Below are 18914 nucleotides of genomic sequence, written 5' to 3'. Positions count from 1 at the left end.
AAATGAGGATCTTCGCTGCTTCACAAAATTGAGTGTAGGTGATTTTTGAATGTATTGAAGTGGTCTCATATGTGTTACCATGGAATCTGTATTGGGCATAGACAACTGTTAAACGACCTAGGTCACACTGGATTGCTCAGCTGGCTTTATTGTACCTGTAGACTATTGCAGGAGACAGAGTTGCCTGTTCTATTTAGGTCTGTGGCATGCTACATTGAGCTTCATTATGAAACATAAGTCAGTAAATAAAAGTGAGCTTATGAAAAAAATAAAAAATAAACTTGTTAAATACACATTTTCCTTTGTTCATGAAAATAACTTAACCTTCTTTACCAAGCTTTGGTGTATACAATAGGTCTTTTCCTTTCATATCTTCAGGTTCCTTAGTCATTGTTATAAAGCCTTCTTCCAGGCTTGGCAAATCATCTACCCCATATGTAGCTGTATGTTCAGAGGGCAAGGTCACCGAGGATCCTGGAAGCAACCCAAAATCCTCTTCTGACTGTAACTGGTACCATGGTTCCAAACCCTAAAAAATCAAATACAAACAAACATCCACAACTTACAAATATTGCAAAAGATGACCTGTGGCTTTAAAAAATAACAACAAGGAAACTATTGAAATTATATTAAGTATAGATTTGCCAGGTGTTTCAGAAATCCCAATCAACCTCTACTGCTAATAAGTGAAATACAATAAATATGTCATATACTAGTAGAACAGCATGCAATTTACTCTAAAACTCAAACCACTGTTCCGAGTTGTTTATTGACAATATAAGATTACCTTGTCTATTTTTACGAAATGTCCAATGAACAAAACCATGCCCAATTTTATTAGAAAATAACCAAGGGAAAATGTTTATATAACAGTATTTCTTCCAGCGATAATTTGAACAGCATAGTATTTATTCTAGTGGTGGTTTCCCAATAGCATACAAGTAAAATACAAAAAAAACATAAGTGCAACAGTTGTGGGATAACTGCTTTGTTCAACTTTAAACTAATAAAGAGGACATTCACTGCTGGATCCAAAACTATTTTCAGAACTGTATTGTTCTAAGCACAACAAATTAAAATTTAAACTGAAGCAAAAAATAATAATAATGACAACGCCAAATTAATACACTGCAGTGGGCTGGCGCCCTGTCCAGGGTTTGTTTCCTGCCTTGTGCCCTGTGTTGGCTGGGATTGGCTTCAGCAGACCCCCCGTGACCCTGTAGTTAGGATATAGCGGGTTGTACAATGGATGGATGAATGAATGGAAATTAATACATTTTGTAAAAAATAAGTGGCCTCAATTTGTAATACTAGCCTTGTTTCATAATTTCTGGTTTAGCCTCCAAGAATAATTAAACCCACTTTTTGGGATTTATTAATTAAGACATCCTATTATACAAAGTGTTCTGTAACATGCTGCTCAATGTATACATTAATGCTGAAAAAATTAACTGAGCAAGACCACCACAAATCTATTTGCTTTTAAACAAATTCATACAAATATTCATAATTTTGTGATGGGCTAATAAAGACACACTGTGATGAATGACACATTGTTTTTTTGTTTTTTTTTAATAAACAATTCACTGTATTCATATCCTTAATAAAAAAAAAATCTGTCCATTTATCTGCTTTTTTCATAATAATGGCACAGAGAGATATCAAGCATGACCTAGTAGCATGAGGCATACTGAGGTTTACAGAAGTTGAGTGCATGTGCCTTGAGCCCCATGAAGCACCAGGGAATGAAAGTCTGACAAATAGAAACATCAAATACATAGCATGATCATATTACATTAAAACTATCTAGCTCCGTAACTTGTACAGTGTGATTGGTGCTTTCTCTATCTAATACATTCTGCATGTTTACATCAGTTATTGTTTATAAGTTGATATGTTTTTTTTATTTAGTGATATTTATATGTCCTGTGTCAATGCACAATGTTCTGTTTTGTCACTGCATGTTTCTGTAATAGTAAGACTAGCAATAAATGCTTGTTTGTTTGATTAGAACTCTCATTCTCTTTGTAATAATTTCTTATCATTATCCTTCATTACAGCAGTTAGCCTCTGTTTTAAATCTACTTCGTTACTTTACTCGAGCATGTTTTGAGAATATCACTGCTTTATTTGATAAAATTTTCTACTTTCACTTTTATTTAACTAAATTTTCAATTGCAAATTTCTGCTTTTACTCTTATCCTTATTTAAAGACACTTTTGTTACTGCAATATTAAACCAGAAAACAAAAATGTGACACAAATACAATGCTTTACTCAGTCAGCCACTTAAAATACACCTTTTCCAGGTAGTGTACTCCCCAGTGTACTACACACTGCATGCTACTACTCTGCTGTTACTTTAGTGATTATAACAAGAAACCTATAGTTCCAGTTTTCTATGCACAATATCACAATAAAGATGGATGGAAGTGATTCTGTCACAGTCCTGCCTTCTTTAAACTCAGTTGAAGATGACAAACAACAATTTCTTGGGAAAACAAAAAGGCTTTACCTAAAAGACCTTTTTAATTTTCAGTGAATAAAAGACTCCTTGTACAGCATGAAATATGTTTTGTCAAGTGAAATACTGGTTTTCAGAAACTCTTGATCAAACCTCCAAAAACAGAGAGGTACTGTAAGTGTTAGCAAAAGTTGAGAGTGCATTAGAAATCTCATACTACCACACTAAAAACTGTGTCAGAAAAGCATGCGTTATACAGGCACGCAGACTACTTTGACAATCTATTCAGCGTGGTACAATGCAATCTTGGACACAGCCAGTAAGGTATATTAGCTACAATTAAACAGGTGACCAAAGGGTCCTAACCCTCCCTAACAGATGCACTATGTTACTTAAATAAATCTCCAATAAAATGGTATTATTTTTCTCAAAATTTTTTAAGGCAACACCTAATGCACATACAGTGGTGTGAAAAACTATTTGCCCCCTTCCTGATTTCTTATTCTTTTGCATGTTTGTCACACAAAATGTTTCTGATCATCAAACACATTTAACCATTAGTCAAATATAACACAAGTAAACACAAAATGTAGTTTTTAAATGATGGTTTTTATTATTTAGGGAGAAAAAAAAATCCAAACCTACAATGGCCCTGTGTGAAAAAGTAATTGCCCCTGAACCTAATAACTGGTTGGGCCACCCTTAGCAGCAATAGCTGCAATCAAGCGTTTGCGATAACTTGCAATGAGTCTTTTACAGCGATCTGGAGGAATTTTGGCCCACTCATCTTTGCAGAATTGTTGTAATTCAGCTTTATTTGAGGGTTTTCTAGCATGAACCGCCTTTTTAAGGTCATGCCATAGCATCTCAATTGGATTCAGGTCAGGACTTTGACTAGGCCACTCCAAAGTCTTCATTTTGTTTTTCTTCAGCCATTCAGAGGTGGATTTGCTGGTGTGTTTTGGGTCATTGTCCTGTTGCAGCATCCAAGATCACTTCAGCTTGAGTTGACGAACAGATGGCCGGACATTCTCCTTTAGGATTTTTTGGTAGACAGTAGAATTCATGGTTCCATCTATCACAGCAAGCCTTCCAGGTCCTGAAGCAGCAAAACAACCCCAGACCATCACACTACCACCACCATATTTTACTGTTGGTATGATGTTCTTTTCTGAAATGCTGTGTTCCTTTTACGCCAGATGTAACGGAACATTTGCCTTCCAAAAAGTTCAACTTTTGTTTCATCAGTCCACAAGGTATTTTCCCAAAAGTCTTGGCAATCATTGAGATGTTTCTTAGCAAAACTGAGACGAGCCCTAATGTTCTTTTGCTTAACAGTGGTTTGCGTCTTGGAAATCTGCCATGCAGGCCGTTTTTGCCCAGTCTCTTTCTTATGGTGGAGTCATGAACACTGACCTTATTTGAGGCAAGTGAGGCCTGCAGTTCTTTAGACGTTGTCCTGGGGTCTTTGTGACCTCTCGGATGAGTCGTCTCTGCGCTCTTGGGGTAATTTTGGTCGGCCGGCCACTCCTGGGAAGGTTCACCACTGTTCCATGTTTTTGCCATTTGTGGATAATGGCTCTCACTGTGGTTCGCTGGAGTCCCAAAGCTTTAGAAATGGCTTTATAACCTTTACCAGACTGATAGATCTCAATTACTTCTGTTCTCATTTGTTCCTGAATTTCTTTGGATCTTGGCATGATGTCTAGCTTTTGAGGTGCTTTTGGTCTACTTCTCTGTGTCAGGCAGCTCATATTTAAGTGATTTCTTGATTGAAACAGGTGTGGCAGTAATCAGGCCTGGGGGTGGCTACGGAAATTGAACTCAGGTGTGATACACAACAGTTAGGGTATTTTTTAACAAGGGGCAATTACTTTTCACACAGGGCCATGTAGATTTGGATTTTTTCTCCCTAAATAATAAAACCATCATTTAAAAACTGCATTTCGTGTTTACTTGTGTTATATTTGACTAATGGTTAAATGTGTTTGATGATCAGAAACATTTTGTGTGACAAACATGCAAAAGAAGAAGAAATCAGGAAGGGGGTGTTTTTCACACCACTGTATGTATGAATATGAAAATTAAATCCATCCTTCCCTACGCAGCTCCCTATTCCATATTGCCTATCCTTAGAGCAGCATAGACATGCTACTCTAGGTGGGCCTTAGGAGCTCAAGAGTGGGTGGAAAGAACAACCTGCTATGTTTGTACAGTTATATTACGACATATATTGTGGTCAGTTTTTTTCTTTAAATTTAATAAAACGTTTGTTTGGCAAAAGGAAGGTAGCCTGGATTATTTTCAGTGTATAATAACATTTTTGACTACACACTATATAAAACAAGTAAAAATCCTATATTTGTACTTTTGATATATACTGTGAGCAAATATATATAGGATACTTTAAAACTTTTACTTGACTCATTTCACATCGCTACTTCTACTCAAATATGGCTGCTGGGTAGTTTACACAACACAGACTAGGAGAACTGCACATCAAACACCACATCAGGTCATTTCAAAACAGAATGACATTTGACATCTGCAGTAAGACTATGTAACTGAGTTTGACTTTAATTTTTGATTAGCATCTTGGTCTGAGTAATTAAACTGTTGAAAATTTAGAAGGCTGCTCTCTTGATCTGTCTATAAAAGCACACCAACTTAATCTGCCCTTCTGTAACTACAAAACGTCAACTTTTTATTTCAAACAAACATAGCCATTGTAGCCAGAAAACTCCTATTCATTTCTTGATGTGCACGTTATAAAAACTTACATACAATCAATATTAGATTTAAAAATGTTTTAGCTAACTAGATATGAACTACACTAGTGTGCATCATTGTGCAGATTATTTGGTGTGGAACCCTGTTTTTTTTTTTTTTTTAAAAAAAAGCAATGTTCTTTAACTTCTGTCAACTTGGCAAACTTTAGTTAGATGACAGTTACGAAGACTGCAGTTGGAAGCTTGTGTATGTTATGATACAACTGCTAAAAACATGTTTTTAATGTAATCTTGTTGTTTTCTGTTTTGTAGATTAAAAGAAAAACATCAATCTGTTTGACCATAATCTGTTTTCCATCAAGAATAAGATCATTTATGTGTTTTCAATAATTTGTTCAAAAATATAATTACATACAGCATTTCTATAGAGTTTTGAGTATTTACAGGTGAAAAACGCATTTGAAATAAATAACATAGGCCAATTTTAACCGACCTATGCTGTTGTTTTACTTTGTGAAGTGCAAAATAGTCATGTTAAAAAAAAATAGCTTTTTTTTATAGCTTGATGTGTGAGACTAACAGTATTTAAAAATCAAGCTTGTGTATGCTCCCATTCAGCATCTGGTGAGATCCTTTTCCTTGCTTTAATCCATTGTCTAAACTGAATCTGCAGGGAATAAGTAGAGCTAAGGCTCAATTGCACCATCAGACAGTTAGCAAATTTGGTCTGGAACTTGTAACTTATAGTTAATGCTTGGTTTTGGACTCTGTCTTTAGGTTCACATACTTTTTCCACTCACAAATATGTAATATTCAATCATTTTCCTCAATAAATAAATGACCAAGTATAATATTTTTGTCTCATTTGTTCAACTGGTTTCTCTTTATCTACTTTTAGGACTTGAGTGAAAATCTGATGATGTTTTAGGTCATATTTATGCAGAAATATAGAAAATTCGAAAGAGTTCACAAACTTTCAACCACAACTGTAGTTGGAATAGTTTAACCATTCCATGCACCATTACATTGTTACAGAATGATTACAATCAAGTGAATTAAATTTGTAAATGATATGCAATTCATTTTGGTGTATTTGATAAAACCTATATCATATATGTTGAATCTAAAAAAGAAAAGATGACCACAGAAACAGTAGCTCTGCTTTGATACTGGGTGCCGCCGGTTTGCAAAACTGGGCAGAAAAATGCATGCGCAATGGGGACCCTGCTGTGAAAATGTGCGTGGCTTTACACCAAGTTTAGTTTTTAGGGATCTCAAAGTGAGCGTACGCAACATTTTTGTGTGCCTATGCACCATTTATACATGAGGCTCTAGGGCTTTTGCGTCTCACATCACAAAGACTTTTGAAAGGCTGGTCTTGGACTATACAGTACGAGTCCCTTTATGGTAGACAACTTCGAACCAATACAGTTTACCTATTGGACAAAGACTGGAGTGGAGTATGCAATTATCTATCTACTCCTCAAAGTTCATCTGGACAAAGCTGGCAGCACTGTAAGGATTTATTTGTATTTCTCCAGTGCCTTCAATACCATCCTGTTATCCCTGTAAGGGATAACCTCAGAGAAATGCAGGTGGATGAGCCTGTGGTGTCCTGGATAGTGGTCATCTGTTAGGCAAATCGTAGTTTGTGAACCTTAAAAACTGTATCTCTGATGTGGATGTGAACAGTACTGGAGCACTACAAAGAACAGTATTGCTGCCTTTTCTCTTTGTGTGGTACACCTCAGATTATAAATATAACAACAGATCATGTTACATGCAGAAATTTTCAGATACTTCTGCACTTGTGGGGTGTAGTGATATATGTGATGACACAGAGTATTGGAGTCAGGTGGAGAACTTAGTTTCTTGGTGCAGTAAGAACTGTTTGCAAGCTACAATTTGCAAAACCAAAGAAATGCTTATTGACTTTGCCATGCCAAACAGTCTCTGCGCATGGCCACTATTCAGGGAGTGGAGGTAGAGGCGATTGATAGTACTTGGTGGTCCACATCAATGACAGGCTGAACTGGCCTCGTAACATTGAGGAACTATATAAGGAAGGACAAAGCAATTTTTTTTTCTCAGGAGACTACATTCCTTTAATGTGGGTAGTAATATCCTTCAAATATTCTACTTTGTGAAGCTCAGTGTGATTTTGTATGCTGTGGTGTGCTTGGCCAGTAACATCACTTCAAGAGAGTCTCACCAAATCAATAACCTAATTGACAGGGCATTTTCAGTTATAGGACATACTCGTGAACCACTGGAGGTAATATAAAAGGAGAGAATGAAAACAAAAGAAAACACAAAATTCAGTGCCGTTACGAACAAAGCTGCACATACTCTCTTTGACACACTAACACATAGTACTTTCTGTCAACAAATTAAGTGAGTCAAGAAACACTACTGGGGCTCCTTTATACCAATAGTAATATGTCTACAAAATGCCTCATTCTGATTGTAACTGTCAAGTTAGAAGTTTTCCTCCTTTTTACACATTATTTTGTGTGTTCAGACCCTATAGTGGGTTAGTGTATATTTATTTATTGAGTTTCTATAATAAGCCAAATTTCCTCCGGCAGACAAATGAACTTCTATCTATCCTGTGCTATGCAAGCATTCTTTCCCTTCCTCAAGGCTATATTTATTACAGTGTCTAGCAATACTTTAAAGTTAAAGTTAAGAGCCTTTTCAATTAACTTTATTGTTGCTGAAGGTTTCATGGAAACATAATTATGAGATAGCAACAAATCTTATTATTGTACTGATATGCATGATGATAATAAATTGAACTGAACTCATTTGAATTACTACTTTTAAAAAAAAATGGTGTTCTGAGCAAGAGGCTTACCTGTTTTGCCCTCTGAACAATAGCCTCCCCCAGAGAGAATCCACTGGCACTGGATACTTGTGTACCACTTCCAGGGGAGCTGCTCTGACTCAACAGCTCCTCCGGGCGACTGTTACGCATCAAAGGTGGAGTTGTCATTATAGCCTGCGGGTGACAAAAAAAAAAATTGTGAGAAGACACATACTCCATTAAATTGCTTAGTCATTATCAGTACAGAAGTGCTTAATTTCCAGATTAGATTAAATAATTTTAAGAAGAAATTCATTGTTATTTTGCAGAATTACAATATCAAAATAGTTATTTGTAAACGGCAAAAAATTTGACAAAACATTCAATAAAGTAGCATTATGAGTAGTACCTATTTAGATGCACAGTAACTATAAAAATATAGATATTTCATTGATCACTGAGCGGCATTGCAGTAGCCAGTATAACAACACTGTAGAAAACAAATTCAACTTGACTCAATAAATAAAAACCCAAATAATAGATTTAAAGTTAAAATACCAAAATGACAGAAAAAAATAGTCCAGCAAGAAGGCTGTAACACAGCACAACACTCCCTAGAGCAAAAAAGAATTGGCCTTGTGTAAAGGTGAACACAGGCTGATTTGGTACATCCCCTAACTATTTTTGTTTTTCATTTTTCTATGAAAAAATTGCCCATGCTTAAAATCTGACACCTACCACAAGATGACAGATGGGGTGTCAGCCAAGCTTTGGCTTTTTAATTTTGGTTGATTCATTTATATTTCCATACTCCCACAGTGCACCATTATCTCTGGCTGTATGTTTTTGGGTCACTGTCCTCCTTGAAGTATCTTCTCCACAATCTTAGGATTCTAAGAAACCTTGCTACATTTTACTTTTCTTTTCTTTTCATGATTTCTTACTACACTGTTGCATTCCTTACAATGTCTAGCCTTACAAAAGCCTTCTAAGCCATATAATGATAAAAAGATACGAAAAGCTAAAACAAACACAGGCAGGGATGGTTTTCTCAGGTCAGTATGCAGGTTTACAAGTGAATCAAATGTGTTGAACAGCTTTGAAGCCAAAATAGTCCATTTTGGTCTCATCAGTCAACAGAATTTTGCTCTATATGACTGTATAATCTCCTACAGAATTGCCCCTTCCTGACTAGTTCAGTTCTTTATGGGATACTCCATTTGTTATCCATTTTCCACAGGATTGTAGGCATAATATATTTTCTCTGTTTATTTTATTGGATTTTACTGTGCTACTTTCATGAATTTGGAAAAGTTCTCTTAATTCTCCTCAGATTCCAACAAAGAATGCCCTATCTAGTCAGAGAACAAACATGGAAAGTACAATAAAGGGCATGTTCACTCAAACAACACATTAACTTGTACAGGATCAAATAAAAGTTACCAATTGACCTGACAAATGCATGTTTAGAATGTGGCCTGAATACAGTACAATCCTAACAAAAATTCTTGCAAACAAATTAGCAAACTTTATACATAGTGTCTCAGCTTCTGAAACTGCGAAACAACAACAACAAATCAAAGCAAACAAGTCATCATCATCACTCAATTACATTTTATTCATCACTGCTCCCATTAGGGTTTTAGATGTACTGTCAACCCTGAAAGGCCTCAAAACATGATAACATAACCCAAATAGCTCACAAATGCCATACTACTAAAAAAATTTTTTTTTTCATGTTTAAACTGAGGCGCAACAGAAACTAGATCATGAAATATGGTAAGCACATTTCAAGGGCTGAATTGCGTGTAAGGATGGGAACATGTGCTGATATCATGTTGCCGCACCCACCACACGAAGAACCACCTGGATTGGGACCCAGAACACTCACAATGCTTACCACTCCCAGGAGGCTCCCTACTTCCTGCAGAGGAATGTTGGTTCATACCCCTCCTTGCCAAGACTCCTGTCAACACAAAAAATCCTAGGAGCCCTTTTAAACCATGGCATTATAAAATAGATTTTTAACCTGCTTATTAATTTTAGGGTCACGTGAAAGGTCAGATTATCTCAAGGCATAATGTGAGATTACCACAGCTATGCTGACGACACACAATTGTATTTATCAATAGCATCTGATGACCCTGACTCCGTTGATTCACTAACACAATGTCCCACTTGTATTTCTGAATGGATGAGTAGTAATTTTCTCAAACTAAATAGGGAGAAAACGGAAATTTTAGTGATTGGCAAAAATGGATATAATGAGGATATTAGAAATAAACTTGATCTATTAGACTTAAAAGTCAAGACAGAGGTAAAGAATTTAAGGGTAATTATTGACTCTGACCTAAATTTTAAATCACATATTAATCAAATCACTAGGACAGTATTTTTTCACTTAAGAAATATAGCAAAAAATTATGCCTTATAACATTGCAAGATGCTGAAAAATTAGTTCACGCTTTGTTTTTAGTCAACTAGATTACTGAAACTCTTCTCAGGACTACCCGAAAAAGACATCAATTGATTCCAACTAGTGCAGAATGTAGCTGCCAGAATCTTAACTAGGAAAAGAAAATCTGAGTATAGCTCTCCAGTTTTGAGGTCACTACACTGGTTACCTGTGCCATTTAGAAATAACTTTAAAATACTGCTTATGGTTTACAAAGCCTTAAATAATCTCGCTCTATCCTTTATTTCACAATGCATCTCATCTTAAACTCTAAATCATACCCTTAGATCTTCAAATGAGTGTCTGCATAGTATTCCAAGAACTAAACTTAAAAGAGGTTGTGAGGTGGCCTTCTGCTGCTGCTGGAATAGCTTACCGATAGAAATTCACCAGGCTAATATGGCGGAGCACTTTAAAAAATTGCTAAAAAACGGTTATTTTAATATGGCTTTCTTATAGCTTCATTTTAGTGTAACCCTGATATTATAAGCATTTAATTAGCATTTTTATCATGGCTCCGCAATCCGTATTAACCCCTGCTTTCTCTGCTGTTCTTTTTCCGGTTTTCCATGGTGGCGCTGATCAAGGCACCATGCAGTCCCTACATTGATTGATTGAAGGCCACATGTCCACATGATCAACATCATCTAATTCTTCCACTTGAAGCCTGTAAACCTCTGATTTGTATAATTTATGTTAGGTCGAATGCCCAGTGGGGACTGGGTTGTCTTGTGGCCTCGGAACCCCTGCATATTTTTTTTTTTTCTCCGGCCCTCTGGAGTTTTGTTTTTATTTCTGGCCATTAGACCTTACTTTATTTTTTTTACTCAGTATTGCCTAATCCTATTTTTACATATTTCTTTTTTTTTTCTTCATCTTGTAAAGAACTTTGAGCTACATCATTTGTATTAAAACATGCTATATAAATAAATGTTGTTGTTGTTGATGATGTAGAGCCAGAGTCTTTCCAGGCAACATTCGGTGCAAGACAGGAGCCATAACTGGGACAATGTGTCAGTCCTTCATAGAGGTGTACATGATTGCAAAACAAAATTAAAGAATATTATTTTAATTAAATGTTAATATGCTTCAAAGTTAATAGCCATTGAATCTCTTGATAATCAAATTTACAGCTAACCTAGAACAAGAAATTTTAAATTAAGCAAGATTATTTTATAAAGATGTATAATATATACTTCACATGTAAAACATCTCAACAAAGGGGACATTTCAAACATTAAAACGCTGATATGTCATTTGAGATAGAATATGCAATTGTACCGCAGAAAGGCTTAAGGAAAGCTTAAACGAATTCTATACACTACTTTTGAAGTTGAAAGAGCCATCTTTTTTCTGACAATTTGTAAGGACCTAAATACAAGTCTGGGTGGGTGAGTACCTTGCAAACAAACGAGCTTTTAACTACCGTGTTCCAGCTTTCAGTGACCCCCGTATTGGCAATGTGTATTCAGAAAATGCATCACGGGTGGCTCAGTCTGACACTCAGTCACTAACAAACATGATTGTGGGTTTCTTTCGCTAAAATACGAACTAAAATGTCACATAATTAACAAGAGCTTGCCTTTCTGTAACAGCCCTGCCTGCCTGCCTTGGGGGTTTTGTCAGGTTGTTCCCATTTTACCTTCGTACATTCGTGATTAATCGGACAGGGAACGACATATATGAACCGAACGTCAACACGGAACCCTAAACTGGAAACGGCATTTTAAATATCATGTGCTATGACAGCTGCACACGTCGGAGCCAATCATAGTTTTACTATTGGCTAATCGAAACAATAGATATTTGTGCCAAATTCTGAAGTCATTGTGTTTCCGGAACACACTGAGCAAATTCATAATTTTCGGAAACGTATTACGTCCAAATTAATTGAAGAATTTCTTACCGAAGACACTAAATCCGTCTCATTCTCCTCCAGCGGATCCATGTTATTATTCAGGTTAGCCGCCTACTGTGCGCCTGCGTAGATGACCTCCTTCTCTTGGCGTTGATCCGTTGCTAAGGACTCAAAACCATAGCGGGGTTTCTGCGCGGGAGCTCGACTTCCAACGGCCGAGAGGAATAAATTTCGAGAACGCATTTGACAAGTAGCGCCTCCAGCAGGACCGGTGGAAGTAATGTTAAATACAAAAAAAAAAAAAAAATGAACTAGGTTTTCGCATGTAACCCCAACAGAAGAAGATTAATGTCTTTGAACGAGGCATGAGTGCCCCTGAAAACATCATTTGTTTAATTATGGGTTGTCGCTAAATATTAAAAATAGAGTGTTTATATTAAGGTTTAAAATAAAAAAATACAGTTTGTAAACGTTGTAGGCAATTGCTCACATTAAAGTTCGTTGCTATTTTTTTATTTCTGTATTGTCAGACTAAACCCTTCACCTTCAAAATGGTCAGGTTCCCTTAAATGTCTAAGTCGCCTTCTTTTTTAATTAAATTAAGCACATTTTGCACATATTTCACGTTCACTATTGGCTGACGCCTCTGTTCAAGGGGACTTTCAACATTTGAGAGATACAATTACTGTAGTTACATTTTTTTTTTCCATTTGGAGTACAGGGAGGTGAAGTGACTTGTTCGTGGCCACACTCACACAGTGTCAGCTAAGAGATTTGAGGCCACAACTATTTCAATTCACTTTATTGATTTGATTCTTTTAAACTACCCCTGAGCTCTTTCTTATTTGCAATGGTGATGGACAGGTTAACAGACAAGATTAGACAAGAGTCTCTGTGGACTATAATGTTTTCTGATGACATTGTGATCTGTAGCGAGACTATGGAGCAAGTTGATGAGATCCTGGTGAGGTGGAGATATGCTCTAGAGTGGAGAGAAATGAAGGTCAGTAGGAACAAGACAGAATATATGTGTGTACTGTAAATGAGAAGGAGGTTAGTGAAATGGTGAAGGTACAGGGAGTGGAGTTGGTGAAGGTGGATGAGTTTAAATACTTGGGAGAGAGTGCAGGCAGGGTGGAAAGGGTGGAGAAGAGTGTCAGGAGTAATTTGTGATAGACCGGTATCAGCAAGAGTGAAAGGGAAAGTCTACAGGACAGTAGTGAGACCAGCTATGTTATATGGGTTGGAGACGGTGGCACTGACCAGAAAGCAGAGGATAGAGCTGGAGGTGGCAGAGTTAAAGATGCTAAGATTTGCACTGGTTGTAATGAGGATGGATAGGATTAGAAATGAGTACATTAGAGGGTCAGCTCAAGTTGGACGGTTGGGAGACAAAGTACGAGAGACGAGATTATGCTGGTTTGGTCATGTGCAGAGGAGAGATGCTGAGTATATTGGGAAAGCGATGTTAAGGATAGAGCTGCCAGGTAAGAGAAAAAGAGGAAGGCCTAATAGGAGGTTTATGGATGTGGTGAGAGAGGACAGGTGATGGGTATTAAAGAACAAGATGCAAAGGACAGAAAGATATGGAAGACGATGATCCGCTGTAGCAACCCCTAACAGGAGCAGCCAAAAGAAAAAGAAGAAGAAGATGGTTGGTGCTGTCATTTTGCCACAGTAGATATTTCCAAAAATGTTGATTTTCTTTTGTCTAAGAACACTGTCAAAATGTGTGACCTGAGCAGATCAAAATTGAAGGTTGCCTGTTATGTGTCATCTCATTTTGTTATTTCTTTATTGTTTGGCTACTATAAGTAAAAATCAAATGATTAAGGGGTTTGAGTCTTAAACAGCAAGTCAATTAAAATTAAGGAAAAAGTAGTAAAAACTGGTCATTCATTAAGAAAAGGGGAATGAAAATCCTGCATTCACGGTAGCACTCCAGGTGTCTCATGTATAATGCCTTGTGTAGAATTCACAGTAAATCATAGCATACATACAAAACTAGAAATGTGCGTATGCACAAAAAAGTCAGATGCACAAAACTGTGCGTAAGCAAAGTTCTATGCACTTTCCCTTCATAAATCACAATCAACGTTAATTTTAACAAACATGCACATGCCTATAGCCCAATCCCAACTCCTCCCAGAATTTAAAATATTAAATCAATATAAATTGCCTGTCCCATTCAGTGTTTTTTTAAAGGCAATGGCAAAAGCACATATTAAAAAAAATTACAGCAAATACAAAATGGATTTCCTGCTCAGGGAAGTGGAAGCAAAGCAATACATACTGTACAATTTGATGGCTTAAGCAGTGGTATAATTAACAAAAGGAAACTGATGGAGTGGCAAAGCATGGCGGAGGCACTAAAAAGTTCAAGTTCAGAAAGTCACACAGTGCCCACAATAAAAAAGAAGTGGTCAGATATCAAAAAGCGCCATGTACAGTCGAGTCACAGCCCACTGTCTGAGTGGCAAATCAGAAACACAGAGAAAAAAAAGAGTCACAAAGTGAAGAAAGAAAGGGTCTATGTCTAGATTAAGTCAAAATGTTGACTTTAATCTTGTCATTTTATTTTTTCATTAAAGTAGAACATCATAAACTTCATTTTAAAATCAATGTTTTGATTTATAGTTTCTCAAACCCCATTGTAAATAAAGTAGCACGGTAAATGCTTTGTATTCTAAGTGTTCCCCAACTCATTCGTTAATCACTATGTGCTTCTTAAAACTGGCTTTCTCTTATAATGACAGGAGAGCGAAGGCAGTGATCACCACACAGAATACATTGCATTTATGATATTACAGCTCTCTGAACATTTTAAAATACTAAGATGTATACTTGATGTCATTTTCATGATGAAATGCATTCAAATAAGTATTAAAAATGTGAGGGCATGGTGATCCAGCTGTAGCGCTGCTGCTTTGCAGTAAGGGGGTCACATTCCAGGTGTTCCCTGCCTGGAGTCTGCATGTTTTCCTGGTAGGCTTCCTCCATGTGCTTTGGTTTTTCTTCTAAAGGCATGCAGGTTACAGGATTTGGTGATACTAAATTGATGTACCTTGCGTCCAGGGATTGTTCCTACCTTGTGCATGATGCTTGTTGGGACAGGTGTGAGTCTTGATGGAATAATTAAATATGCATTACAAAGACTTTTTAATGTTCCTTAAAATTTCTAAACACTCTGTGTTCTAAGTTTATAGCTAGTGTTACTATCACAAAGGTGTTCATTATGTGGTGATTGGTTATGTGGGGAAAGAAAATAAAAGGATAGGAACTGGGATTGGTATGTTTGATAGAGACAGCACAGCTGCAATAAAGAAATCCCACTCTGAAGAACATCCATTGAATTTGTGTATGTGTCCCGAACATGGCTCACAAACAGTTACACATTATTTCAATTAAACCAGTGGCATACTCATTCATATATCTAGCCTCTTAGAATCTTGTCACAACTGTTATAAATGTTTTCTGCATACAGCTGCTTTTGTAATCACTTTTATGAAATATTATGGCACGGTGCCCGTGTTGTCTCTATCAAATGTACCAAACCCCACTTCCCATCCTTCCAAGCTCTGGAGGTCTGCAGCTAGACTATATTGGGGGAATCATCAAGGGGAACTGAGAAAAAAAATTCACCTAAGTCATCCACGTGGGGAATTTTCAGGGAAAAAATTCAGTGAACAAGGTCACTGGCAAACCCAGAAACAACACACCCAAACCTTATTTTGGCTAATTGAAGTTATAATCTTTTTCAGTCACTACCAAGAGTTTGTCATGTTAGGTAACAAAGGAGATACAGACTGACTGCTTGTAGTTGTAGTATTCTAATATACTGCATGAATAAAGTGGCAAACAAAGCTAGAACTGTCAACTAAAATCCGCATACAGCTGCTATCAAAGGGAGAAAACAAATGTAAATTTTATCTGTTATAAAAATATCCTTTCATGGCAAAGTGCACAAATACAGCTATTTTATGTATTAATATTCATAATCAGTATTTAACTTAAGCACAAAAAATACTATAAGGGCATGATGCTGGTATATAATCCTTAAAACGTATTTCACTCATGAATCCCAATGTTTTGAATTATTTATGGTACAGTATGTACAAAGTGTGATGTTTAAACATCTTTTTAGTCATGAAATTAAATCTTTAACTTATAGTTTTAGGAACAGGTCTAACTTCAAATATTTTTACTCTTGGGATATAATAGATATATGTGGAAGCCTGGAAGAAATCCTTGCAGCTCAGACAGAGCAAGGTTTCAAAAACATTGTCCAAAGCAGTTCAAGATAAAATTAAATAGTTGTGTTATAAAAACAAGATAAATATGAACAATACCTCTCACATCCAGAGTTATTTTCTTTTACATACTTTTTATTTATGCTTTCTTCTGGGTAATATGTTCTCATACAAATTCCCAAAGATATACAGGCAAGGTTAACTTATGATTCCAAATTGACCCTATGTGTTTTTGAGCATGAGTGGGTGTATGCATCAGTGAGCCCAACAATGAACTGGCACCCCATCCAGAGATGGTTCCTGACATGCACCCAAGTCCTATTGTGTCCCTGAAATGGATTAAACAGGTTGGAAAATGTTATATGTTAATTTGTCATTCATATACTATTTCCCAAATGAATAACTGTCTACCCTTTAAGAACTTAATATGGAAAGTGTACTCTTTGTCAGGAGTGGGCTTAGGCTCTATCCTTGGTTCTTCCTTGTGGTTGTATTTTGCCTTTGGATCTTTTTGTCAGTGTCTTCTTCTATGTGATATAGTCATATAGTCTTGTGATGGGGTGACCAGAGAAATAAAAGAGGGAACTTAACTAGACATCTTTATTCTAGCATCCAACTGGATTTTTTGGCATGTTTAAGTGTTTTGGCAGGCTGTGACTTTTTTACTTTTTTGTTGGACTCTAACTTTGTGCTTTTGATATTTTAGTGTGAGTTTCATGGCTGCCTTTTTGTGCTTTGATCTCTATTCAGTTGTCTCATTACAGACATAAATGATATATGCATTGTGAAGGGTGCCACCTGGGAACCTTACCCAGCCAGAATGCCCACAGCACGGAAGGACAGGGAGAGACAACTAACACACAGCTTTGTATCCCTCAGGGTGCTAGATGGAAGCCCCCCTGGGTTACAGCATCACCACAAATTCCCACAGGGTATCATGGGACATGGTTTGTCAGCTCAGCACTGTTGGGTTCTGTGGGTGCCACTAGGGGGTGCTGCGGACACTGGGCAGTATTACTTTGTAGGACTCCAGCCTTACCTGGAAATGCTCCATGGGCCATGTCTTGCGAACATTGGAAATACTTCTGTGGATAAAATAAAAGGAGCTGCCAGAGTCTGGAAGAGGAGATGAAGCGTGCTGGAGGAGCGGAGGAGGCAGTGACGTAAAGAGATAGAAGAAGGACAAAGATAAAAAAAATGTTGTTTTCTTGTGCTTTGTGCTTGTGTACGTGGAGGGTCTTATTTGAAGAATTTCCCACAATAAAAAACCTTTGCTTGCAGCACTTGTGTCCAGAGCCTGTCTGTGTCTGGTGTTTGGAGAGCTGGAGTGCCCCCTAATGGCCACAGTGTCCTTTTTACCTGTTTATTGTGGCTTCTGCTATAATACACATCCAAGCTTATACCCCAGCCTTAGCTCACACTCTTACTTGTTCTATATAACATGGTACAGTCCCATGGTTCCATTTTCCAGAAGGGAATGGTGTGCTAGAGAACTGCAACATGCATTCATGCTTCTGTGGGTGCATTTAATTGGCACATGCCTGACACTACTTGGGGATTTTATTAAAAGTGCACAAAGAATCTTATAAGTGCCTACTAAGGTCATGAATTGTCTTTAAGATGGTGACTATTCATATCTAGCTCTAACAAAAAAGCCACTTACAAATGAACAAGTGAGTTTATGTGTATAGTATGCACAACATACCTGCATCCTAATTTGCTAAAATGCAATTAGCAAGGACTTTTGGAATGGCTGAAAAAGGTGACCATCATACAACTTTACCTATTCTGCAATTTGCACAATGTATGTCTTTTCCAAATGCTACAGTATGCTTCAGGATAAAGCATTTTACTTGTCCAACCTTGCAAGCATTGGATTAGTCATAGTAAGGCATGGCAAATTTTAATGATTCAGTTTCATATTGTGAATGTAGACTATCCCTGTGACACAACATGGGTGCTAACTTAGATACTGATGTTGGTGAACATTAAAATATTATCTAATTCTCAAAAAATAACAAAATGTAACTTATTTTTAAAATGGCTAGAAATATATACCACCCTTCTTCTCAACACTGATCTTGTTAGGAGTGGCAATTTAAACCTTATCTGGGTTTGCCACCAAGGTCGGTGTACTCTGTAAAATAACGAACATACTAGGGCTCATTGCCTTTTACTGATCATTGTTATCTCTGTACCCTTCATCACTAACACTTTTAATAAATTTGGAGGTATAAGAAATGCCCCTTTGGTGTCATGTAACATTCGTTAGAGCTGGTGCTGATGCTGTTCATATTTCAAGCATGTTGATGTTTTATTAGTCATGTGCTAGAAAATGCTTTTCCATGTTTAC

The 18914-nt window shown here is 36.9% G+C and overlaps 1 protein-coding gene across 1 annotated transcript in view; it reads right to left on the bottom strand.

Moving 5' to 3' along the window:
* alms1 (ALMS1 centrosome and basal body associated protein) overlaps nt 1-12432 on the bottom strand; it is a 121229-nt gene extending 108797 nt beyond the window's left edge. The window contains exons 1-3 of the mRNA XM_039751865.1: nt 12360-12432; nt 8050-8193; nt 334-529 (exon numbers count right to left, since the gene is read on the bottom strand). Of these exons, the coding sequence (XP_039607799.1) occupies nt 334-529; nt 8050-8193; nt 12360-12401 (382 nt within the window). The 5' untranslated portion in view covers nt 12402-12432. The remainder of the gene's footprint in view (nt 1-333; nt 530-8049; nt 8194-12359) is intronic.
* Nucleotides 12433-18914: the final 6482 nt, after the last annotated feature.

This window comes from Polypterus senegalus, chromosome 4 (assembly GCF_016835505.1).
Source record: "Polypterus senegalus isolate Bchr_013 chromosome 4, ASM1683550v1, whole genome shotgun sequence".
Lineage (NCBI taxonomy): Eukaryota > Metazoa > Chordata > Cladistia > Polypteriformes > Polypteridae > Polypterus > Polypterus senegalus.
This window is presented reverse-complemented; position numbering and strand designations above follow the sequence as displayed.